The 26,550-nt window shown below is 44.7% G+C and overlaps 1 protein-coding gene across 7 annotated transcripts in view; it reads right to left on the bottom strand.

The window, feature by feature from the left end:
- GNE (glucosamine (UDP-N-acetyl)-2-epimerase/N-acetylmannosamine kinase) overlaps positions 1 to 26,550 on the bottom strand; it is a 77,997-nt gene that overhangs the window by 5,301 nt on the left and 46,146 nt on the right. For 5 of the 7 annotated variants that reach the window (XM_039544769.1, XM_039544775.1, XM_039544772.1 and 2 more), the window contains exons 5-13: positions 25,669 to 25,881; positions 24,768 to 24,855; positions 23,954 to 24,164; positions 20,119 to 20,248; positions 12,775 to 12,996; positions 11,517 to 11,699; positions 10,408 to 10,524; positions 6,612 to 6,847; positions 776 to 5,357 (exon numbers count right to left, since the gene is read on the bottom strand). In XM_039544769.1, the coding sequence (XP_039400703.1) occupies positions 6,612 to 6,847; positions 10,408 to 10,524; positions 11,517 to 11,699; positions 12,775 to 12,996; positions 20,119 to 20,248; positions 23,954 to 24,164; positions 24,768 to 24,855; positions 25,669 to 25,881 (1,400 nt within the window). In that variant the 3' untranslated portion in view covers positions 776 to 5,357. Of the gene's footprint in view, positions 1 to 258; positions 679 to 775; positions 5,358 to 6,611; positions 6,848 to 10,407; positions 10,525 to 11,516; positions 11,700 to 12,774; positions 12,997 to 20,118; positions 20,249 to 23,953; positions 24,165 to 24,767; positions 24,856 to 25,668; positions 25,882 to 26,550 lie in introns of those variants that run through there. The other 2 variants (XR_005600466.1, XM_039544771.1) reach the window with 2 other exon arrangements.

Raw genomic sequence — 26,550 nt, 5'->3', positions numbered from 1 at the left:
GGCAGAATCCATCATTCACCTTAAGCATGTACACTTGATTGATTCATACTGTTCTGTCCCTGCAAGGATGTATGGATATACTGCAACTGCCAACCACATTCACCCCCTTATGGACAGGGGGAGCTCAAGCTAGTGCTAGTTCTTTCCACTACCTTGTAGAACAGCTGGAAGGCAAATGTTGGTTGAGTACAGGTGTGTTCAACCAACTCCCTTTCCTTAGGAGAAGGGAGGGTCAGAAGGCAAGCAGAAACAGTGAGATACAAGGAAGGAATAATGCTTAATCTTTATTAAGCAATTAAAAAACTTAAAGTCCATGTGTGTTTGTTTAAAACTTCATTTTGAATCTCCAGTCAGTGTGGCTGTTACAAAGTACAGCTCTGGCAGTGTTCCAGTTCATGCAACCTTACAATTAAAATGTGTGAACTACCCAGACAACAACTGAAAGTTTAACAAGTACCCAGAAACCCTAAAGTATAATTACAATAAACAGTAGGAAGATAACCAGTGTGAATGAGAGTAAATCCACTCATAAGAGTGAGCAATCCTCCTAATCCAGTTTTCAACTGAGTTGCTATATAGAAATGGGGGGGACACCAGTACAGGCTTTTACTATGTGTAGGAGGTACCTTCATTGGTAAGGAGAATCTAATTTATTCTCAGCAGAGAGTCCTGTGGTACCTTATAGACTAACAGATGTATTGGAGCATGAGCTTTCATGGGTGCATACCCACTTAATCAGATGACATGCATCCAACAAAGTGGGTATTCACCCAGGAAAGCTCATGCTCCAATATGTCTGTTGGTCTATAAGGTACCACAGGACTCTTTTTGCTGCTTTTACAGATTGACTAATGCAGCTACCCCTCTGATACTTAATTTATTCTCATTACTAATTAAGTTACAGGTGGTGCACCTATTTAAAACAGCTTTAATTAGACAAGGACTGTTTGTCTTCAGTATTTTCACTGGAGTTCCTAGCATATTTTTACTACATAAGGCTGGTGCTGGTCTAAAAAAGGAACGTTCCTTGTAGAAGCTCAGTGTAGCATCAACAGTTCTCTAACATTGATGACTAAGGACTTTACCTGCAACTGCTTGAAAATTCTATGGAGATACACAATCAATACATGCAGAGTCTGTCACAATGCACAGACTCCACGGCATCCCACACACCAGATATGACACAAAGCTCTCATTTCACAAGGGAAAACTCATCCCCATATTACTTGCTAAGGGTTGTGAGCTTGACACTTTTTTTTTTTGTTTCTAATTCAAGTGCAACAATGCCTTCTAATGTGCTGTAATTCAGGCATACTAGCTTGGCAATTCATTGGAAAGTGCTTTAAGACCATTCAAAAGCTGAACCATCTTCTTATAGCAAAGCCCCACCCAATTATTTAGTTGAAGAGACTTTTCTGTGCAACCTCAGTGATTTCTAAAGGGAAAAGCCCAGGAGAATGTTTGTAGCAGCTGCACTGACATATCAGCTCCTGCTCAGTGCTAGGGACCCAATCATCACAGAGTAACTGTTTCAGTCTCATTTTTAAAAGTGCCCAAGTCACAGGGGGCCAGATTTTTAAAGGTATTTAGGTGCCTGAGGAACCAGATAGACAGCAGGTGGCATTTTCTAAAGCACCTAAGCCCCTCACTAGTATTGAAATCAATGGGATTTAGGCACTTTTGAGATGTTGGATCTTTACTAGCATGCCACTGTGTGTATCCCCTAGTGCTGCCCAGCAATACCCCTTCAGTAGGTTCACCAAAAGGGAAGAAACTTTGTGTTGGGGGGTAGGGGGGGTGTCAAGAAATCCCAGGTCTGATCAAACCTTCCTTCAGCCCTTATTCCCCCCACCACACACAATTTATGAAATAATAGCTCCTCCTCTGCCTTTTACCATCATAACAAGCCCTTTCGGTGCTATTCCTGGCCCAGCAGCAGGTGGCACTATGGAGCACCATTGGCCTCTCTCCCCCACTCATGGGGATACCAACACTGCAGCCTCATATATTACAACTGGACCCAGCAATTACACTCAAGCTAACACAAAGGGCCTGACAATGTTTAAAGCAGCCTCGCAACTCCTACCATCCACACCCCTGAGAGGTGACAAGAGGGTCCAGTCCTGGCAGCTTCCCCATTCCTAAGCATGGGGCAGAGACAAGGCAAGGCCATTTTGTGCAGGGTGCTTTTGCAAGGCTGGTTTAAGGATGATAACCTGGAGCACAGGCCACACTAACATGTTTGGCTACTGCAGGGCCCATCTTGCATTAAGTGCTGTGCTTCCATGGCCTGCCCAGTTCATAAATCAGCAGCTCCTTCCTGGAGCCGTGGGCTCCTCCTGCTGAGGTTCTGGCTGCACTTCTCCCCACCTCTCCTTATCTGTGCACACCATGCTACAGGCACAAGGCCTCCTTGTCACCTTCCTGCCACTGACCCAACTGGCCATCCCCAACCCTAGGAGGAGGGAGCTCACCAGGGATGTTCTCTGTGACTGTGGAGCCTGCCTATCCCACAGCCTGTGCAGTGGCCCCTGACACTTTAGGTGCCTTTGCAGAGTGGTGGGTGCTACGCCAGCTTCTCTGCTCGGTGTGCCCAACCCATGCTCTTGTTTTGACCCTATCATCCACCCTCCCTCCCATTCCAGTTTTTTCTTTTTTTCGGTCCCACACAATCACTAAACTCCATGGCTCCTTCCTTGGCTTTAGTTCTGATGTGCTCTAGGTATGCACCAAGCAGCAGTGAAACCACCCATGTTGGGAGGGACCTTACGCTGAACAAGGTCTTCACTGAGGTTCTGGTCTGCAACAGCCTGGGCGACCCAGGCCTCAGTGGACACCATGCCCTCTCACTTGTACATCAGGTTCAGTACAGCTGTGTACCTTGGACCACGTAGCGCTGGGTGACATGGTGTCCATCAAGCTGCGGCTGAGAGAGGACTTTGCTGAAGCGCAGACAGGCTCTCACATGCAGCCATTTCTACCCCGTTCACAGCACCGCTGTTTGTCGAGGGGATGCTCCTAGGGAATTGTTCAGCACATCCCCCAGCCGCTGCGAAGTGTCCTATTTCTATTAAAAAAAGGGGGGCGGGGCAGAGGAGAAGAAGCCCACCAGGCTTGGAGGCCACCCTGAGCCCTGCACGTAGCTTGGTCTCATTGGAAGAAGGTGTAGAATCTTGATTGTTTCCTTCACAGAGAACAGTGACCATCACTGGGCACGTCTGGTGCGGTCAGTGTCATTCTGGGATAGATACTGGCGGTCTGAGAGAACAGAACACAGCACCTCTGCAAAGTACCTGAGCCTTCAGTTGCAGTCTAAAGTCTCAGTGCCGTATTCTTGTGTTGCTAACTGGAATGTTTAACTGGGCAGAGACTCTTCTCTTTGCTCTGGTGTCCAGTGCCCACGTCACATGCCTGGCTCCCAGGGGCTTGACTGTGCCCTCTGCCCACACATGGGGGGCAGTGCCTCCTGCTGCAGCAAAGTGCTTGTGGTTCAGATCTGCTACTCCACAACACACGTGTTATTTATAGAGTTCCAGGAAGGCTAATTGCACAGCTGGCACCCTTGGCCCTTCTCCCCAGCTGTGACTGGCCTTCACAAGAGTGTCTTTCTGACTTCCACTGGTAGGGAAACCCACTGTCCATATTCCAAGCAGGATGAACTCCCAAACAGCCTTGAAGAAGTCTGGGCCATGGTTGCACATCCATGCATGATGCCATCACGTTGAACTGCCTCTTTGGAGGTCTGTCCTCAGACAGGGGTGTTCTCCCTGGTATGGTGTCCGGGAGCACGCTGGAGATGTTTTTCAGACCTCGCCTAGGGATGCGGAGGCTTGGGCTTACATTTCTTCTCCAGTTTGTACTGAGCATCTGGTGCAAGTTCTCCAGGGGTACCTGAAATAATATTTAACCCCCGTCCCGCAAAGACCACTCTCAGTTAACATGTTAGCGTGACACAAAAGAAAACTAGCCCCTCCCCACCCTTGCAAGGCCCTGAAGGGTAGCAAAGTCTCAGGGAGCTGGGGGAAGCCAATGGCATGGCTGAGGGCCCTGCACGGAAGACACTGTGGCCCCAGCCATACTACTCTAGGGCCTTGCTGCTCAAGAGTTCCAGCTTTCAGGATTAAGCACAGAGATGCTGCTCAGAGCCTCAGAGCTCTCTGGTGTGTTTAAAGTTCTGAGCTAGTGGAGTGGGAGGGAGGGATCCCTGTCACTTCCTTCAATAGTTCCTGACTCCTCGCTAGAGTGTTTCTGGCTTTTTCAATGTCTGCAGAAACCGGATGAAAGCTGGTCCTGAGAGGCTACCATAGGGCTGGGCTGAAGGGGCCTTGGAGAAAAGCTGCAAGCCCATATATCTAGGGGGCTCCCTGCTGAAGATTTCAGGAGGGATCAAGGAAGGACACACTGTGAGGTCCCCACAAGGGAAGTTTTTCTGAGGCAAGAGAAGCCTTTGTCTGAGATAAATAAAAACTTCCCATGGGGCTGGGCGATGGGCTGGTTCTTGGTGCTGGCTTTGAGCAATGTCATTCCATTGAGAGCTGCAGCGGCATTCTTGCAGACTAGAATGGAGGCGGGAGCCTGTCCATTCGCAGGCAGTTTTGGTGGCTGAAGATGACAGAGAGGACGCAGGGCTGCTCATTCAGGAGCAAGCTGGAGGGGAGATTGCATGTTCTCCTCATAACAGGACAGAGCCATACAGGGAGCTGAAAGCTCTCCACCCTGGACGAGGTGCTACAGTCAGCTAGTCTGTTCTATATAGGTGCTCAGCCCCATAGTATCAGTGCACCTTCCAGCGCAGGGACTAACCTCTGTCACATGGTGGTTTTCTCATCCCGCCGCGATGCAGAGAAGTGTGTTTTGTTCTGGACGTTTTATACTAGCACACACTCAGATATACTGGAAAGGTGGGGTGGGGGTGCATGTTTATGTTAGAGAAGACATGGTACAAGAAATGCCTCTGATGCTTGGAGCAGAAGCTGGGGAGGTTTGTTATAGTCTCAGTTCTTATAGAGTCTGCTCCAGTCCCTGGCTGGCTTGTGAGAAGGCTGTGTCTCCTGCTTGACATGTAGGGTTGAAAGTTTCATTGTGCCAGAGGAGCGCAGTTGTCAATCATGATCTTCATACCAGAACTTTAGGCACTCTTTTCAATACCTTGGGCTCAAGCCACGGAGCACCTTGAAGGTAAGAGCCACGACCTTGAACATGATTGAGTATTCCATATCAGGAAGCTGGTTTAGGGAGCAGATGTGCTTGTGGTAGCCTGGGTTTCCAAGGCAATGTGCTACCGTGTTCTGTACCAGCTGGAGTTTCCTGAGTGCTGATGGCTTCATGCCCAGGGCTATTGCACTGCTGTAGTCCAGCTGACAGGCAATGAAGGCATCAATAATTCTGGCATGCTAACATGGGTCAGACTCATGCTGTGGCAGACCAGCAACCCTGAGAAACTGAAATCCGCCCCAACCTCCATCCAAATTAGTGGAACAGGTCAAATTCAAATACACCTCTACCTCGATATAACGCTGTCATCGGGAGCCAAAAAATCTTACCGCGTTAGAGGTGAAACCGCGTTATATCGAACTTGCTTTGATCCACCAGAGCGCGCAGCCCTGCCCCGGCCCACCCCCCGAGCGCAGCTTTACTGCGTTAAATCCGAATTCGTGATATATCGGGCAGCGTTATATTGGGGTAGAGGTGTAACTCACTGCTGGTCACTGCCAAAAGTAATTGCTGAGGAGGCACAGATGACACTGTGCTACCTTGCTCCCACACTCCCCAGTTTGTCTGGCCACATGTTGCATTGCGTAAGTTTATATGGACTGGGACAGTCTTTCCTTTTGCACAAACAGGGCCCTGATCCCTGACTGGGAGCCCTCGGCACCAACTATACAAATAAATAACAAAAAGAATCCTTCTCTGAAAGGAGCTCTAGCTGCCACGGTTGTCTCCTGAGAGGCAACCTCTGTGTTGTTTCCACCCAGCAGGATGACGCCCTATAGGGTGACCGGACAGCAAATATGAAAAATCAGGACGGGGGTGGGGGGTAATAGTAAGAAAAAGACCCAAAAATCAGGACTGTCCCTATAAAATCGGGACATCTGGTCACCCTAACACCCTATGGGTTAGGATTGCAGCACATCCACTTGTGCATGAGGGCAAGGAAATTCAAAGCTCAGTCAGACCAAACCAGTGCTTGTCTGCAGGCTTTTCTAGTTTCACATAGTTACAAGACAGAACCAAGGTTCCCAAGTGTTGTCTAGAACTTGGCACACCTCACCAGATATATCCCAAGAGAACACTGGAATGTGCTTATGGAGAAGTCTAGCATCGCTTAAGCAACGCTTGAGCTCCCAAGCTTCAGAGGTAAACAAAATAATGGAAATGCACATTATTTCATCTGAACTTGGCTAAAAGGTAGAAAAAAATACAAAGAGGTATTACTACAATAAGGAAATACTGAAGTAGTAACTAACTACCTAAAACACTAGTCTGCTTTACTACAGAAGATAAAGCTGACGGTCAGAAAGAAGTACTTTGGGCACAGTATTTCTCCCCTTCCCCCACCCCCCGCCCAGTTATACAGCTGGACTGTCCATTTCCGTAACTTCCCCAGGTACCTAGTATATTCGGCGTGTACTGTAATCTAGCACCAGGCTAGCAGCTCCAAGCAGAGCAGGGTCAGCCAGATTTGAGACTACCACATCCACTGTCTCAGCAGAGAACAAAGCCTGCCGGCGGATCACATCTTTGACGATGTTAACGTAATGGCCTGCTAAAACTCCAGAAAGGATCACCAGCGAGGGGTTCATGGTGTGCAGGATATTCACTACTCCAAGGCCTAGAGCTGTCCCAGCTGTGAAAACAAAGGAAAGAGACATGACAGCAAAAAGACAATATCACAGAAGAATCTGAACATCAGGGTCTAACCTAGTGTCTCTAAACGCATTAATTACTCCTAGGGGAATTCTGCGCCACTGCATGTGCACAGAATTAATGTCCCCCACAGATTTCTTTGCTTCCCCACAGAAAAATGACTTTCTGACAGGGAAGCAAAGGGAAACTGCAGGACCAGTCACGCACCCCTCTCCAGCAGTGCGGGAATGTTGATTCGGGCGCCCGAAGCAGCTGTGGAGAGGTAAATCACTGTGGGGGAGGGAGTGGGGACTGGGGCAGGGCTAGGGACACCTCAGCCAGTGGCTCCTATGCTGGGCCAGTCTCAACTCCTCTTTCCCTGCAAGGACCCACCCCCAGAAACCTCTCCAGGCTGCAGGAAGCTCCACCCCCCCCGCCCCTGCTTCCCGCTCCCATTGCTTCTCAGCCACACTGGGAGGGATCGCTGTATGGGGAGCTGCTCCTTGGTCCGCCCAACCCTGGTGCATCCAGACCCCCTGATGAGAATTACTCCCTCTGCACCAAGACACCCCCCATGAGTCCCCTACATAAGATGACCAGATGTCCCGATTTTATAGGGACAGTCTCGATATTCAGGGCTTTTTCTTATATAGGTGCCTATTACCCCCCACCCCATCCCGATTTTTCACACTTGCTATCTGGTCACCCTACCCCACCAATTCTCACCCCTTGCATCAGGACCCCCACCCCTGCACCCAGACCACCCAACACCCTGACAAGCCCCCTGCACCCAAACCCCCACCACATTGAGCCCCAAACAGCAGTACCTGGACCCAAACCCCACTAAGCCCTACTCCCCCAGCACCCAACTCCCCCACTGAGTCCCTTACACCCAGACCACACCTTCCGAGCCCCATCCCCCACACCTAGACCAAACCTGCTGAGCCCCAACCACCTTCACCTGGACCCCACTGCAGCGTCCCATTGCCCCTGCACCTGGAACACCCCAATGAGCCCCTGTGCATTGAGATTGGGCCACACAGAATCCTCTCACCCACACCTGGATCCCCCAATACTAAGCCCCTCCACACTTGGATCCTGGTGTGCAGGGCCCCAGGGTGTTTCTGGGGCAGGCCCAGCCCTTGCGCTGTCTCAGAGTCAGATGCAGCCTCACTGCCAAGTCCATGTCCCAAGGAGGCAGGGCTGGGGGAGCCCTGCAGGGTGATCTCCCACCTCCCTGCTGCCAGTGGCCTGTGCTCCCCCTGCCATGCTGAAGCCTCCAAATTTATTTATTGACAAGATGAAATGTGCAGAATTAAAAAATATTGTGAGCAGAATTTTTAACTTTTTTGGTGCAGAACTCCCTCAGGAGTAATTAATTAATACTGTGGTCATATGCCAGACGTTTACGATTTTCTGCCAGAACGCTAGAATTACAACAGAATGTTGTACTTAGATTTCCAGAAAGCCTTTGACAAGGTCCCTCATCAAAGGCTCTTACGTAAATTAAGCTGTCATGGGATAAAAGGAAAGGTCCTTTCATGGATTGAGAACTGGTTAAAGGACAGGGAACAAAGGGTAGGAATTAATGGTAAATTCTCAGAATGCAGAGGGGTAACTAGTGGTGTTCCCCAAGGGTCAGTCCTTGGACCAATCCTATTCAATTTATTCATAAATGATCTGGAGAAAGGGGTAAACAGTGAGGTGGCAAAGTTTGCAGATGATACTAAACTACTCAAGATAGTTAAGACCAAAGCAGATTGTGAAGAACTTCAAAAAGATCTCACAAAACTAAGTGATTGGGCAACAAAATGGCAAATGAAATTTAATGTGGATAAATGTAAAGTAATGCACATTGGAAAAAATAACCCCAACTATACATACAACATGATGGGGGCTAATTTAGCTACAACGAGTCAGGAAAAAGATCTTGGAGTTATCATGGATAGTTCTCTGAAGATGTCCACGCAGTGTGCAGAGGCGGTCAAAAAAGCAAACAGGATGTTAGGAATCATTAAAAAGGGGATAGAGAATAAGACTGAGAATATATTATTGCCCTTATATAAATCCATGGTACGCCCACACCTCGAATACTGTGTACAGATGTGGTCTCCTCACCTCAAAAAGATATTCTAGCACTAGAAAAGGTTCAGAAAGAGCAACTAAAATGATTAGGGGTTTAGAGAGGGTCCTATATGAGGAAAGATTAAAGAGGCTAGGACTCTTCAGTTTGGAAAAGAGAAGACTAAGGGGACATGATAGAGGTATATAAAATCATGAGTGATGTTGAGAAAGTGGATAAGGAAAAGTTATTTACTTATTCCCATAATACAAGAACTAGGGGTCACCAAATGAAATTAATAGGCAGCAGGTTTAAAACAAATAAAAGGAAGTTCTTCTTCACGCAGCGCACAGTCAACTTGTGGAACTCCTTACCTGAGGAGGTTGTGAAGGCTAGGACTATAACAATGTTTAAAAGGGGACTGGATAAATTCATGGTGGCTAAGTCCATAAATGGCTATTAGCCAGGATGGGTAAGAATGGTGTCCCTAGCCTCTGTTCGTCAGAGGATGGAGATGGATGGCAGGAGAGAGATCACTTGATCATTGCCTGTTAGATTCACTCCCTCAGGGGCACCTGGCATTGGCCACTGTCGGTAGACAGATACTGGGCTAGATGGACCTTTGGTCTGACCCGGTACGGCCTTTCTTATGTTCTTATGTTCTTATGTTAATGTCTTCCTTTTCTTGAGAGAAAGTGTTACTGTATAATACTAGGACAGCTAGCTGGGACACTTGTGCTCATCATCCTCTTTTCTTTCAACGGTTTATAGCCAGGTAACGTTATACCATGATATAGATGAGAGAGGTAAGTCAACACATATTGCTGTGCTTGGGGAAATAAAGGAAAGAAAATGCTATGCTACCTCCTTCTGCTATCTTGGTTACATGTAAAGAAACTGGTTATATTTAATGCTTGTTTTGAAAACTCAGAAAAACTGTGCATTGTAAAGTATTGTATAAACTGGAACAACGCTTCATAGAAACCATTTCACTTTGGTTGCCTGGTATATATATTTATTGGCCCATCCCTGAAGTGTCCCATAATTTCCCATACCCACACTGAATTATCAGAACCTGCCTTTTTTTCAGTGTGAAGCCAGAGCTATTTTGCTTGCCACAAGAAAAGGAACAGCATGATGTTTTAATAGTCTAATCCCCTGGAGCAGGAAATCCCCAGAGAAATAGCGAAGGGTCTCATGACCATGCAATCTGTAATCTGTTTAACCAAGTCTCTATCGCTGTCCCAGAATACAGTTTGTTGGAGAGAGGACAGGATCACTAGCCCATTCTCTTCACAATTCCCCAGTAGTCATTGGTACCACTCCTATCCATGATTGCCACGCCTAAAGGGCCAGATCCTTCACTCAAGTGTAGTTCTGTAGAAGCCATCACAGCTGCGCAGAGGATTTGGCCTGCTGCGGCAAAATACCAATTCTACAGCTCTGAGCATTTCCCTCTCGTTCTAAGAGGGCTTCCCACCCTAAGTCTAGGTTCTTACCTGTTCTGAGAATGCTGTCAGCCTTTGCATTCCCAAGTTTAGCTGCCTGAATGAGATGCACAGCACTAATGGTCTCTTCCGTCTTCACTGACATTCCGCCCACTAACAACAGATCCTCTGTTCAGGGTGAAGAGAAAACCCAGAGGGAAACATTAATAACAAATCTGCAGTTGGAATAACGATACAACAGGGTGTGTGAATCTATGTTACTGATCTGTAAAAAGGAAGGTAACTTTTAAAAATACAGACCTTATTTACACACTTAGGCCCCGATGCTGCAAACATACATGTGCATGATGCCACTGAACTCAACAGGGCTAGTCATGTGCCTAGTTATTCATGTGTATAGCTGTTTGATGGATCAGCCTTAATTATGACAGTTCCATTGTGATAGCAAACTGGTTTGTTTTACAAATCGATCACTCCAGATATAGACGAAAAACATAATTAAGGGCAGAAACCGTCCACATTTTATTCAAGACTATGGAGCTGCTGATGAGAGGTTCCAATTCCACAAAGAACAAACAACTGAGCTCATCAACAAAACATAGTCGAAACCGCCAAGTGGCTAGTGAAAAGGTTAAGTATTTGCAGTAGTAGAAATAACATGCCACTGAGAGAGTCTAAAATCCAAGATATACAAAGGTGCATTAGTCCAGAGAAATATAATCTTCCAAAGCTCACATGTAACGTTGCCTTTAAAAGTATCACAATATATTACTTTATCTCATTGCTGTAAGCATTAATTGCTGTGGGTGGGGCGGAGTTACTAACCCTGAAACGAGGAAAAAAAAATTCTAAGGAATACTTTAAATTCAACTCAATACCTACGAGTTAAAGCTAGGATTTGTCTTCAATGGGAGCAGAATTAGGCCAATGCAGCACTTTCAAAAATCCCACCCTAAATGCTTTTTCTCTCTACTGAAGTTCACACTTATTAAACCTATGATCCAATTTTGCCATTGCTGAAGCTCCTTCAGAATGCTTGTTAAAAATGGCTGCCCCAGTGGCATGCCTAAAATGCCATTTTAGGCTGGACACTCTTTGCATTTGCTAGCAGCATTATAGAATATTGAACAATTACATTAAAAAGAGGGTAAAAAACCTACCATCATGTAGTTTTTTAGCTTCTCTCTGCAAGGCTATTCCAGAGGCATATGCTTCTATACATCCATGGCTACCACACAGGCACTCTGGTCCTTCTAGAGACACCACAATGTGTCCGAGTTCAGCAGCACAAAAGGAACTTCCATGGATCAATTCATGCTGATGAATGATTCCACCTCCAATTCCTATAAGCATATACAAATTTCTGACAGTAGAAGAACAGTCACATAATGGCCTTGATTCAGCAGGGCACTTACATGTCCTTATCTTAAAAGGGAAGGAGTTAAATACATGTATCTGTGCATCACTGTATTAGGACCAAATAAAGGAGCAGTCATTAAAAATCTCTTCTCTGCTTAATGCACTTGGTGCAAGTAAATGCATAAGTCTCCCCTGCCCCTAGATGGCAAGGTGAACTTACGCCTATAATGCATAGTTCATTGGTCATGTCATGGTATAATTTGTTCATGAGATATTTCGCCAAAGAGGGCTATTGAGGGGCACATGTAGACATTATGTCTCAGCCTGTGAGTTCATAACTCCTGTCATAGTAGTCCTAAATTCTTTATGCATGAAACAAATATTTAATTCATGCTTAAGAAGCAAAATCTTATCAAAACTTGTAAATACTAAAAGTAAAACAGTAGAAGTCAATCACATCCTTCAGATGTGGTGCATCTAGAATTCTTGTCCTAGATCTGGTATAAAACTGTGATTTGCATTACAAACTATTGTTTATTATTCATTAGCATTCTTCCCTCGCTATTTTGGATGGCAGTGGGCAGGCCTGGATGTTGCAATGCAGTGGTGGTGATATTGTATGTGTGAAGTCAGATTCCTTAACTCAAGATCAGCCCAGATTATGTCTTTTAACATCTAGTCTACACTAGCAGAGACATACTAGCCATGCATATGCATGAATGGTTTGGGTTGGGGTTTTTGTTGTTGTTATTTTTTTTAACAAGTGAGGATTCTTCAGCTGAGGTTACTGACACCCATGTAAATGGTCCATATCTTTTTAATCAAACAAGTATCAAAGTGCTATCCTGCAATGTACTACAATGTGCTACTAGGATGATGTGTCAAGCTGAGCTCCTCATTTAGCTACTACATACAGCTCCAGATCGGACCTACATTTTCTGCAGCAGGAAAGGAATTATATTATCCTGTTGGAACTGGAGGACGACCCCAATAATGCAGCTGTTCTGTGACATACAGGCAGCAGGAATTCAGTGCTTTGATGTCTGTGTTCACACTTACCTGTACCAGTGATTAGCGTTACAAAACTTTCCACGCCTTTTCCATGCCCAAATTTCCTCTCTGCCAGAGCAGCACAGTTGCCATCATTGTCCACCCAGACTGGCAAGTGCAGAGCGTCAGATATCGGGGTCCTCAGATCAACAGAACTCCACTCCTGAATGAGCTTTGTGGAATGAAGCACGATTCCTTCTCGGGGATTCACCCGTCCACCTGTAGAAATACCTGAGCCCCAAAACACACGAGAGAAAAATCAAGGCTAAGGCTAAATAACTCTGGAACTACAATCTATTTGCTCCTTGGGAGGAAAAGGATTTTTATTTTTAACACTAAACAATATATTTCTGAATCTAAACAAAACCAGTCCTAAGCCTCACTTGCAATATATTACATCAGTTATGATATGAGATGAGAACTAACAGAATTCTAGCATCCTTATCAATATGTGCTCAGTGTTCCAGCTAACCAGCTGAAAATTCAATTTCTTATTTTAGGCGGTGTTGGGTAAGTTGCTTAACCCTCCTGTGCTGCTTCTTAGCCAAATATAAAAAACCTGTATAATACCAAGGACTTGTCCACCTTAAATAAGTGTCAAGCAACCCAGACTTGTTGAAAGTCTCTGGGTAAGGATAAAAGGGGTAAAAAACAAGGGTGATGTCATTGTAGGGGTCTACTACAGACCATCAAACCAGGAAGAAGAGGTGGACGAGTCTTTTTTTAAACAACTAACAAAATAATCCAAAGCACAGGACTTGGTGGTGATGGGGGACTTCACCTACTCAGACATCTGTTGGAAACACAGCAATTCAGGGCACGGATTATCCAACAAGTTCTTGGAATGTATTGTAGACAATTTTTTATTTCAGAAGGCGGAGAAAGCTACTAGGGGAGAGGCTGTTCTAGATTTAATTTTGACAAACAGGAAGGAGATGGCTGAGAATTTGAAAGTGGAAGGCAGCTTAGGTGAAAGACTATGAAATGGTCGAGTTCATGATTCTAAAGAATGGTAGGAGGGAAAACAGCACAATAAAGATAATGAATTTCAGGAAGTCAGACTTTAGCAAACTCAGGGAGTTGGTAGGAAAGATCCCATGGGAAGCATGTCTAGGGGGAAAAACAATTCAAGAGAGTTGGCAGTTTTTCCAAGAGACATTATTAAGGGCACATGAGCAAACTATCCCACTGAGAAGAAAAGATAGACAAAATTGCAAGAGACCACCCTGGCTTAACCTGGAGGTCATCAATAATCTGAAACTAAAAAGTGGAAAAGAGTTCAAATTACAAAGGATGAATATAAACAAATAACACGAGTATGTAGGGACAAAATTAGAAAGGCCAAGGCACAAATTGAAATCAAACTAGCTAGAGACATAAAGGGTAACAAGAAAACATTCTACAAATACATGAGAAGCAAGAGGAAGACCAAGGAGAGGGTAGGCCTGTTACTCAAGGGGGGTTGGAGGGGCGAAACAATAACAAAAAATGTGGAAATGGCAGAAGTGCTAAATGACTTTTTTTTTCTTTCTTTTTTTCAGTTTTCACTAAAAAGGTTAGTAGCGACTGGACGTCTAACGTAGCGAATGCCAGTGAAAATGAGGTAGGATCAGAGACTAAAATAGGGAAAGAAGAAGTTAAAAATTATTTAGGCTATGTGTTGTGGCAGAGCTCCGACCGTGTCCCCGTGGGTCCCGCGCTTCCAGGCGGTTTACGTTAGCTTCAGTGGCTCACTGCGACCCTCCACGTAGCCCTTCTCTCTCTAGGGCCAGGGTTACAGTCTACTGAGCCCTGTTCATCATAGGCCAGCAAGGAGGTTGGTGAGAGAACTCCCACAGTCTCTGTTGTCCCTGGGAAATTATTTCAGAACAGTTTAGCCTCCTGTCCTGACAGGGGCCTGTCTTCCCCTCCCAGGAGATGTTTCTGTGGTGGCGGGTTGGGGGGAACCCGGGCCCACCCTCTACTCCGGGTTCCGGCCCAGGGACCCTAATGGCAGCAGCTGTTGGCAGCCAACCTTTCACTACCAGAGTTGCTACATTTCCCTGGGCCACTTCCCCAGAGCTCCCCCACTTCTCTCTCTTAACGCCTTCTTCGCCCTTACCTTAGGGCTCCCTTTCCCATGGCTTGAGGGTGTCTTCATTACCCAGCCCTTCAGCCACACTTCCTCTCCCCTGGCTCTTCCCAGCCTGACTGGAGTGAGCCCTTTTATAGTATCAGCAGGGCCTTAATTAGAGTCAGGTGGTCACATTAGCTTAACAGCCTCTCACCTGACTCTTTGCAGTCAGGTGTCCACCCTAGCCTGGAACAGCCGCTGCTCTGGTCAGTCAGGGAACAGAAAACTGCTTATCCAGTGGCCAGTATATCTCCCTTCTACTACTCTGCTGTACCCAACTGGCCTGGGTCTATCACAGTGTACATTACAGACATTGCAGCCACACAGCTCTATAGCTAGCCCGCTGTTAAGGTCTCCCATGTAACAGCTCTCCTGCCAGCATAATTAAATCACCCCCAATGAGGGGTGCTAGCTATGTCAGCAGGAAAGCCTCTCCTGCCGACATAGCACTGTCCACACCAGAACCTGTGCTGGTGAAACTTATGTAAGTCAAAGGTGTGTTTTTTTCACGATCCTGACAGATAGAAGTTTTACCGACAAAAGTGGTAATGTAGACAAAACCTTAGACAAGTTAGATGTCTTCAAGTCACCAGGGCCTGATGAAATACCTCCTTGAATATTCAAGGAGGTGACTGAGGAAATATCTGCACCATTAGCAATTATCTTCAAAAAGTCATGGAAGACGGGAGAGATTCCAGAGGACTGGAAAAGGGCAAATATAGTGCCCATCTATAAAAAGGGAAATAAGGACAACCCAGGGAATTACAGATCAGTCAGCTTAACTTCAGGACCTGGAAAGATAATGGAGCAAATATCTTTGCACCAATTTGCAAACACCTAGAAGATAATAAGGTGATAAGTAACAGTCAACATGGATTTGTCAAGAACAAATCCAGGGGTGCCTGGAGCCGCCCCTGTTGGAGCTGCTCAGCGGTTTGGAAGGTATGGCCCTAACACTGTTCAGTGGGGCCCTAACACTGATTAGGCAGGCTAGTTGGGACTGTAATGTAATTAAATAATAAAACAGTCCTGCCAGGGTTGGAATAGTGAGCAGAGTGCAGGTGAGGCAGTCAAAGGGGTAGGGAAAAGAATCATGCATCCATTTATCACATGGTTCCCACCACTATATATATGGTGTGTGGGTTTTTTAAATCAAATCCAACTGGTTAAAACTTGGTCATACTGCCAAATATAAAATGTTCCCCATTATGCATGAAAGAGGGCTTTAGTTGAGAGAAAGCATACTTTATGGCCAAGATTATTATTGATTTCTAACATATCCAGCAAAAACAGACTGGCGCTGGGTGTAGTAGAAAGCCAACAAAAATACTTATCTAAAACTACCCCATTAGAGGGAACATGTCTTGTTATAGCAGGCGGATATGCAGCAGAAATTGCTTGAAAGCTACAATATTTTTCAAAACTACTACTTATATTTTCTTCACCACAGTACACCGCATACAGCAAAACATGTAACCATACTCCCAGAACAGCCAAGTGTTATAGGCAATGAATTCAACAGCTAATAACATTTTAAGTAGCTGCAGTATGCAAACTATTTTTATATTGTTAAATTGTAATGATGTTTAGCGCCTGCATTAATTTATGAACTCCTCTTTTGTAAACCCACACTAAGACTGGTATTTTGGTGGGGTTATGTTAGCCAGTTAACTTGGTTACCCTGGAATACACCTTCAGAAAACAGATTTGCTTGGCACAGAAAATCCATTTTTAATCAATACAGAATCCATTCACACATGTAACATAGCAGGAACCACTGGATAAAAGGATTAAGAGTTAAGTCACAAGTATAAATTCATGCATTGTATGGGAAAGTAGCGTTCAGCAGAAAGTCATTAATCAGATATTGAGCAAAGCTAACTCACTATGATAGTTTAATTTGTGCAAGGACAATAGGGTCTTTGGTAGCTAATAATATTTAAGTCGCCAATTAAAAGTTTAATGGACCTGATTTTGATCTCTCACCAATGTAAGTCTGGAGTGACCCACAGAAATCAATGGAGTTACATCAGAATCATGCCAAACAGGTTTGTTTAAATAGTTCCTACTTGGGGAAAATATCCAAAGATTTTGTTAAACGCTGGAGTGCTCACTTCCATCGGTGTCCACACTACCCTTTGCAACAGTCCCTCTACTGAGAGTTGTAGGGTGAAAGGGGAAAGGACAGCTTTCTATTATTATAAGGGTTTATTTGATTTTGATTAAATTAGAACATTCAAAAAATGGTATCATCCAGAAATCCACAGACCAGGATTACAAATTCACATGTGGTTTGATTGTTGAGCACCTCTGAAAAATCAGTCCAATAACGATAAAAAAAGTTACAAAAAGCCACATAAGTCAACTAAACTCAGCATTACAGCTATGATTCTGCATCCAATTCAGCAGTGACATAAGCAGCTGTGCAAGTCTCATCACAAAAAAATAGGTGTACATACTGCAACTTGCATTGGGTTAATATTTAATAACTGTGCAAAATGAGTACAACTTGCACAAGGAGGAGAAAAGGGAAATGTAGCAGGAAATGCAACTAAGAGAAGAAGATAAAATAAAACAGCCCCTCACACACACACACACAGAGCCAACCACAGGTGGAAGAGAAGAATCAGGCCCACAGTCTGGTAGCATCTGACACACACACTGCATAGGTGTGCATGGTGACAAGGCGCACAGCACTGGAGAAATTAACCATTTAATCCTATAAGATGCTATTTCTAACATCTCTCCTCCCTTTGAGCTTGTAAGTTACATGTCTCTTGCACACCCACTGAATGCCACACCCATGCAAGTCACACCATTTGGTCACTAACACCTAATATCGGACCACCTTACACTCAACGTCCAAAGTTTGCCACTGTTTAAGTCACCGCTGAATTTGGCCAGGAGACTTCCAGAGGTGCTGGACCTATTTATACCTGGTCTCAGTTTGTCCTGCTGGACCAAATTCATCCCTAATGTCAAACATCAGTAAGATCACAGCAGGGCTGAATCTGGCTGTGTCTTGGATAGTCTCACTTAATGTGTGATCTTTTGCACTGCTGTATTTAAGTACAAAATAAGGAGTTATAAATACAGGGATAAATTCTACATGCACTTACATCCTCATGACCTCGCAGTGCACAGGGAGTAAGTCAGCCCAGAATTTGGTTCACACTGTTGGCCAGAAAGGTGATTCACAAATATGTTCTGAAAAAAGTTATGATTCCCCTTAGGGCATTTCAACAAGTTACCATTTTTCATGTTTGCAAATGGCCAGCCATCTTGGCGTGATGGCCCGGCAGGCATTGTGCTGGTGACATCACATCGACCATAAACAGCGCTGGAGGATACTTTTCAGGTAAGTCCTGTTTTTCCAACATTGCAAAGAATTCTGCACTCAGTTACCATCTATGCAACCAAGCCAAGTTCAGTGAAGGATACACAGCTGTAACTGTGCAGGAATTAGCCCACTGTGCATTTATTTTTTTAAGTAACTGATGACATTTATATCATGTAGGTTATAACAGAAGATCTAATAAGAACTTTGAAAACACTTTGCAATACCAGAATCAGAAGAGGCCTTGCCTTCTGGCTTACTGCTGTGGGTGGCATGTATTATTACTTGAATAGCTGAGGTGAACTCAGAAATGTGCACTCCATAACCTGAAATATATCCCTAATGCCCCTTTGCCATTTGTTTAAATGGAAGTCAGAACATTCCAAACACATCCTTGCAGGTGTTCTATAATTCTTTTGATTTCACGTCACATCTAACAAGTTATTTGATTTTTTTTTTATTTTCCAATTTTATTTCTGTAATGACAAAACAACAAAATCATCAAGATTGCAACAGCTCCAAAGTTACATCCAGGCTCATTTGAACTTGATGACTGGGAACAAAGTACTGAACTGAAGTACAAAATACACCTTTTCTTTGAGACTGTGTCATGTGTAGAAAAATGGCATTTTATTTTCTTAAGAATGATGACTTCTCAATGACTCCTCACAACTGTTTTATATTAAAGTGAATTCTTCAGCACAAACTAATCCTCTGAGGCCAAGTACAGAAAACTTTTAGTCCAAATGAAATATCAGATGTCAAATAGGACCTTTTGTTCACTGACATTATTCTGAAAGATTCCATTATTTAATGGAGTAGTATAATCATTTAAGATAGAATTTTCTAAAAAAAGTTCTCTCTGGCAATAAAGAATTTATAAACTGCCTTTTTGTAATCCTTCAGTTCAGGGATCTGGATCACACACATGTACATTGCTTCTTTTCCTTTTATGTACTCACCACTGAAGTTTTTCCAGGCTCATTATGGCAAATAAGAATTTTCAAGAGTTGACAGTAATATTTTTCTACCATGTGATTTAAATCAGAATTTTGGTTTAAAGCAAAACTTGTCTTTGGCCAAAATGGAATGAGGTTCTAATATTCTGGTTAAACAGAATCCTTTCCACTAAAATAAATGTTTCAGAACAAAGCTTTTAGTCAGTCATTAAGGAGAATGAAGCTGAGACCAGTTACAGTATAAACAAAATAATTTAAAATGGGTTTCTGCTACAGTGAAACTGAAATAGCAAATGAAAAACTATCTTGCCTTCCAGCTCTGCGGACACAAGCATCACTTCTGGACTGTGTTTTGGCCTCTTTATGCTGCTCTGGTGAGTCAAGGGGCTTGGCACCCAAGTTATTCGCCACAGGCAGCAGTAGGAAGTATCTGTCAGCTATGGCAGTTTCACGGGCTGCTCTAACTCATGCTCTCCAAATTCTGGGGCTGGGCCCCCGCGTCAAGGTAGGTTAAAAACAACCTTTGCCACCCACCACCCTCAGGGCTGTATCTCCTCAGCAACACCAGGCAGGCAGTGTTATTCAGAATCATGGCCCTAGAATCAAACGCCACAGAAATCAGCATGAATGACAAGTTCTTCTTATGAAATGACCAGTTCTGGAAATACTGTGGTGTTGTAGGTTGGGACTGAGGTGCATTGGCATAGCTTTGTGGATAGCTTTCACAGTTCCTACTCAGAGAGAGCTGACTCTAGTCTGTGTTTTCAGCCCCTCATTTTCACATGCATTTAAAAAGCATCCCTTATCATACGCACTAGATAAAGGAATAAAACTGTCAATATAAAAGCTGTGAAAATTTCCGGGATCAATTTTCTAACACAACTGGAACAATCTCGTTTAGTGTTTAAAGTCTTGGAAGAAAAATTCAATATTCATTAACTTACCCACTCCCAAAATTCTGCAGTTCAGATTTACAGCTTCTGATGCAGCCTCCGTACACATCTTGAGAATCAATCCTATTCTGTCTTCATAGGTTTTAGGATTGAGCTGGGTATATTTCTTCACTATTTCACCCTAAGAGGGAAAAACGGTCAGGCCTGTCCACTTATATAAATGCCCTGCAAAATGAATGACTTCTCTTCTGTTTAAATTACAGACCCATCAGCTATAAAAACAATTTTATATTTGCAAAGGGCCACAGCTCTACCTCCAACTGTGGAGAAAAAAGATACAAGTCTTAGGCCCTGACCCTGCAAGATTATCTGTGTGGGCAGGCCCCTTGTACCCATGTGGAGCCCTAGACTGGTTTCTGCAATCAAGCCCTACAAGCTGAAATACAACATACATCTAAGATAAGGACCTTTGAGCTGGCAACAGAATATGCCACTGGCTGTCATAAAGTTGCTGCAAACAGCAAACCACAATGTGATATGCTGGCGGTTTTGCTTTGTCCCAGCACTGAAGGGGAGGAAGGGACAACTCAAATAGCTTCATGATCAGTGGCTGGATTAAAAAGCAAGTGTTTTTTAGTTTTAAATACGATTAAACAAAAGTTTGTTTGGTGTCATAAATATTGCTATTTTACTGGTAACAGGAAACTTAAAGGAGACACATGCTTGGAATTCAGATGCAGGAATTAGTCTTATCAAGGTTATTAAGAGAATTTAAAGGGCATCTGTTATAAATATTGTTTCTTACACAGCAATGCTGACTCTGAATATCAGTCTTTGTAATGTAATCTCTGACGTCTGTTTGTGTGGGGGATGAGGAGGGGAGGATTTTTATACCCTAACACTCATAAAACAATGGAAGCATTCATTATGTGTGGGTGCAGGGGGAAAACAAAAGTTAATGCAATGTTAAGCTTGCAAGATCAGACACTAAGAAGTAAATACATTTCAAATGTGAAGGTATCCCTGGTGATATTATTTCTGTCCCAAAGCACATCCTGTGTATTTTCTGGTCGCAGAATATCACACTGTGGTTTACATTTAACAAGGGGAAAGGAATAGATCATGCTGCATATATACCATATGACTGATTTAACGTTACCAAAGCAACTTCAGCTTTGGGCATTTCCTGACATTTGCGTGCTGGTTCTCACTCAAATGTCAGCATTAGATCAATGATGGCGTTTTATTTTCATTTAGTTTCCTCCACCAGTTTTTGTTTTTTCAGGAACAAATAAAAAAGGTAACTAGAGAAGTTTTTAAAGATAATCTCTTTGTTCTGGCTTTGCCAGAAGAGCTTGAAAGCTCTTTGAAAGCAGTCGTTTCTAAACTTTCAGAAACTGAGTCCCACCCTTCAGGGAATCTAAAACAACTGCACCTTCAGCTCTGCCATATGTTGCTAAATGCATACTCAAAAACAGGGTGTCACTCAGACCTGGCTACATTTAGGGATAGATCAACATAACTACATCTGCCAGATGTGCAAAAAACCCCAAACCAAACACTCCTGAGCACTGTAGTGATGCCAACCTAACCCCAGGGTAAATGTGCTACGTTGATAGAGGAGTTGACACAGCCGCCATCGCTTAGGGAGGTAGTGTTCCGACACTAATGGAAAAACTCATTCTGTCTGTGTAGGCTGCATCCACAACAGAGGGTTATGCCGCTGTAGCTACAGGGACCTAGCTATGCTAGTGTGGTCTCCTCAGCTTAGACACACCCTTACAGTAGATCAGAGTAGATTGTGCAGATCTTCACATTATAACATTATTTCTCCTGTCTTAGATGTTTTGAGTGGTGAAATCGTTAACAATGGTGACCAAATTTACAGGATCATTATTGGTGCCTGAGCTGTACCCAGTCAAGTGAATGAGGTAGTTAACACCTCCAAGCTCTTGTTTCAGGCTTTTTGCAAAGATCTGTTCATCAGTTACGTATGTATCACATTTTCAAGGTTTTCTTCACAATCAGAACAGCTAGACACTTTTTTTTTTTTAAATTAAAGCTAAAGTTTCTGGGAAACAACTGAAAGGCCTATTTGTGTTTCCCTGGCTAGTTCTTCATGCCAGCGCCAGGGGCACACCACCCACTCTGGAAACATCACTTAAATGAGCTAGCTGTGTACAAGCCGCGCAACTCTAGGCCAAAGAAAAACGTTCTACACTCCATGAATTCTTTGGTGGTGAAAGATGATGGACTGACAGCCCTGGAGACTAAAGTCTTTTATTCACAGAACATCTACCACGCAGGCTGTGATGGTGCACGTTCCCCCCCACTACATGCCTCAATCTGTTCTGGAACAATCACTTTTAGCAGAGAAAGGGGTAGGTTAGTCTCCAGGCTCATGCAGTTCTGGGTTTCTCTGAGAATTCCAGCCTGGGTGCCAATTACCTTCTATTCTGATGACGGTTTAGAGCAGGGGTCTCAAACACGCACGCGGCCCGTGGGGCTCTTGCGTGTGGCCTGCCAAGCTCCCCGCCCCTCTGCCTACCCGTGGGATTGCCCCCTGTGGCGCTGCGAGCCCTGAGCCGCTCTCTGAAGCAGCTGGCAGTGCGCCCCTTCGGTCCGGGGGGGAGGGAGAAGGAGGCAGAGGGCTCCTGCAGTGCCTCCTTCCAGGCACCGTCCCCCACAGCTCCCATTGGCCAGGAACAGGGAACTGTGGCCAATGGGAGCTTCATGGGAGGTACCTGGAGGAGCCGCAAGAGCAGCAGACACACGAACCCTGAGACCCTCCCCATCTCCCAGTTCCAGCTGCTTCCTGGAACAGAACGGCGCAGGGCCGGGAGCCAGGGCAGGCAGGCAGGGAACCTGCCATGGCCCCGGTGCGCGCCGCTGCCATCCCGGAGCTGCTCTAGGTAAGCAGCGCTGGGCTAGACCTCGCACGCTGAACCCCTCCTGCACCCCAACTCCCTGCCCTGAGCCACCTGCTGTACCCTGCACCCCGACCCCGTGCCGCACCCCTCACCCTCTTGCACCCCACACACCAACTCCCTGCCACACCCTGCACCTCAACTCCCTGCCCTGAGCCCCCGCCGCACCCTGCACCCTTTCTGCACCCCCTGAGGCAGCGTTGGGGTGGGGACTTCGGGGAAGGGGTTAGAATGATGGAAGGGGTGGAGTGGGGGCGGGGCCAGAGGCAGCGAGGTGTGTGTGTCAGTGATGCGGCCCTCGGGTCAATGCACTAGTCCTAATGTGGCCCTCGTGGTCATTTGAGTTTGAGACCCCTGATTTAGAGTGCTGGGCTCCTGTTCTCAGGTATCAAATGGAGAGCAACGATCACCTGCTGTTGGTCCAACAGCCATCAGAAAGTAACAACTTTTGGCCTAGCTGTGTTTTCATTGGTGACAGAGGTGAAAACTCCCTATCACATGACCAGAGCCACCCATTCCTTGTTCAGTGAATTATCCTTGGAGTCTAGTGTCTTTTTTTTTTTTCCAGATATTCTGCATGTCCATTACTAAGGCATATGTGTGGGAAATGAGGAAAATGGCACCAGGAGTCTCTCCCCTTGTGTGCGGTCTATATAAAGGCACATGCTGAATTGCAGTCCCTGTGCTCAGGGAAGCACAGGAACTGCTCCCTGCCTATTCCCCTGTGGGTGCATGGCTCCTCAGACAGAAGGAGCCCGTGCGATCATGGCTTTGCTTTGCTCCACGCTGGCCGGCAGACCTGGCCAGCTGCACAGGAGCACAGCAGCAGGCACACTTCATCAGCACACCTAGGATCTCCCCCAGGGACAGTACTGCATTGCACTATCCCCAATGCAGTGCTTTCCCATCGAATACAGTGGTGTCTACAGACATGTATAAAGGCATGGTATAGTACTTACCTTCATACTGACTATCGCTACCCGGAGATTTGTTCCACCTAGATCCACAGCCAAGGCACTCTGGGTTTCTAGGATATGGTCAATATCTTGTGAGATGTTCTCCTTTACAGGAGGGAAGCAGAACTTCTTTTGCAGAGGCTCTTTGAGGTCAATAGATTTGAGGAACTTCAGAATTCTTGGGACAGCATTACCATCCCCGTATATTTTTGAGCTGTAATATAAAAAAGCACCAATTATAGTGTAAGTAAAACAGCAAGTCTGTAAAGCACTTATAAAATAGAAAGCCACAATATTTTACATCTCAAAGGTTATTAATAACTATAACATGTTATCTGCCATGATAATAATGCATATCAAGCCTCTGTGAGTGTGCCACAGGATGTGTTGGATGCTTTAGCAACTTGGAGTGGGTTGAGGGCTGCTATCCAGCTACAGGTAGCACAAGTAGCACATGTGTGGAATTACTATCATTTTTTGCCATGGGCTCTCATTTAACCATGTTCCGTGAGGTTACAGCACTATTTGTTTGGTTTTTTTTTTTTTTTTAAAGAATTCTAGACATTGACACTGAATCCTAGACATCAAGCAGCAGAGCTTTGCTGTATGAGTTCCAAGCTGCCAACGTTGCACAATGATTCTGAGATTCACAGACTGCTTTCCTTTGTATGTAGTAAGACATCCAAGATGATTATTTCTTCCTAGAGTGGGGAGCTAACCTTGGATAAATATGGTGAAGTCTATTCTCCACCTCAGTACAAACTAAGGGACTTCTCTCTGGTCCCCTGAAGAGCAGTGGGTGGATATATGTACTTACCAAGGATACTGTTTTCCAAATTGAAGATGCAAAGCTTGTAGTATTTTGTCTTGTGTGTCAGCATCACGAACATGAAGAACATTTTCGCCTAGATAATCAAAAATACAATGTCATTCTAGTGCATGCCAGCTACTTGATAAATAACGGGGGGAAGAGAACGGAGAACAGAATTTGAAATGAACAAGCAATTACTTGTATGTCCTGGCAAAATGTGTTAAGGCCTCACACCTACTCAAAAGGAACATGACCTACGTGCACATAGTGCCGCTACTTCTGTATGTGTCATTTTCTTACATGCAGATGCTACGCTGACATTGCTCTGTTAGGACCTGCTCCCACTGAAGTCAATAGCAAAATTGTCATGGTACAGTATCCTGCCTGCGAAGCACTTAGAGAACAGAATTCTTATTAACTCCAATGTAATTCCCACATATAAGAACAACACGGAGAAGAACAGGAGGGTAAACTGTTATTTATGTCTTATCTGAGGCATCTGTGTGATTGTGAAGAAAAACTATACATTTGCTTTTTATACCTGCTGCTGGTTGTGGTATATGTGTATATTAAAATTGCAGGATCATTCCAGAGTGCATAGTTTTATGCCTGTCACATGCACTTGCACCCATAAAGAAAATATATGCAGTGGTTTATACTGGCAGGTGGAAGCCACTGCATATATTTATTTTAGTTGGACTATAGATAAAAGTCTTTTCTACAAAAATCATCAGGACAGAAGGAACAGATCAATGAAGTTAAGATAGATCAAAATTGCCCTGCTGTGATAATGTCCGTTAAAAATAAAACTGACATGCTTGTTAAACTCTGACTTTACCTTCTGTAATGATGCAAGCACATGACCATACCCAACACCCAGGAAGTTAATTTAGCAGCAAACACATACCTGTTTCTCTTCCTATTTGACGTGTTCCCAGATTGATGACAGGGGTTCCAAACGCTCCCACCTCTCGAACACCACAGCTGCTGTTACCAATCACACAGCCAGCATGTGCCACTAACTGGATGAACTGCTCAAACGGAACATGCTTTACTGCTCGAAAATTGGGATGATGCTCAATGCCCTTCTTCCTCATCACCCGAACCATCTCTTTGCTTCCTATGGAAAAAGCCAACAACTGAGAACAAAATGTTAACGGATAGCTGAATTTTCACTGTGGCTACTGAAGAGGCCACTGTATACACTGTAATGACATGTTAGTAGCTGTCATTGATGCTAACACAGAAGTACTGTGAAAGCAGCCGGGTTGGTATTCCTAGGACTGACCCCACCAGCTCTGTGTACATGTTCCCAACCACTCTTTGCTCACCCGCCCTCCACAGGACTCGTCACAGCTGTGTCATTGAGGACAGGGTTCCAGTTGTGAGTCTGAGATCCAATGTGGAAATTCTTCATTACTATTATATTTTAAAACATTTTAGAGCTCATGGGCAAGCAGAATAGCTTGTCTGTCCCCCAAATTGCAATGTTTTCCCTTTATCTTCCTCAGAAGACTGAAGGGTGAAGGTGATCCTGCATTCAGCACATGGTTCCAGTGAGTTCAAACATTATACCTAGTTCACTAAGCTACCTCCATGTGGGTAGATGAAGTAGCACAAGTGAAGATGCAGAGAGGAAAGAGGAAGTCAGATGGTAGGGCTGCAATGAACAAGGATGGAAGCAGGTGGATTAAGAGGTCTATGAGTGAGACAGAGGGGAAGTGACTCCATGGAGAGTTATGAAAATCTGAAGAGCAATTCTTCATCAGTTTAAAACAAAAACCAAACC

The sequence above is a fragment of the Mauremys reevesii genome, linkage group 6 (assembly GCF_016161935.1).
Source record: "Mauremys reevesii isolate NIE-2019 linkage group 6, ASM1616193v1, whole genome shotgun sequence".
NCBI classification, from domain to species: Eukaryota; Metazoa; Chordata; order Testudines; family Geoemydidae; genus Mauremys; species Mauremys reevesii.
Note: the sequence above shows the minus strand (reverse complement) of the source record. Positions and strands in the feature narration are given on the sequence as shown.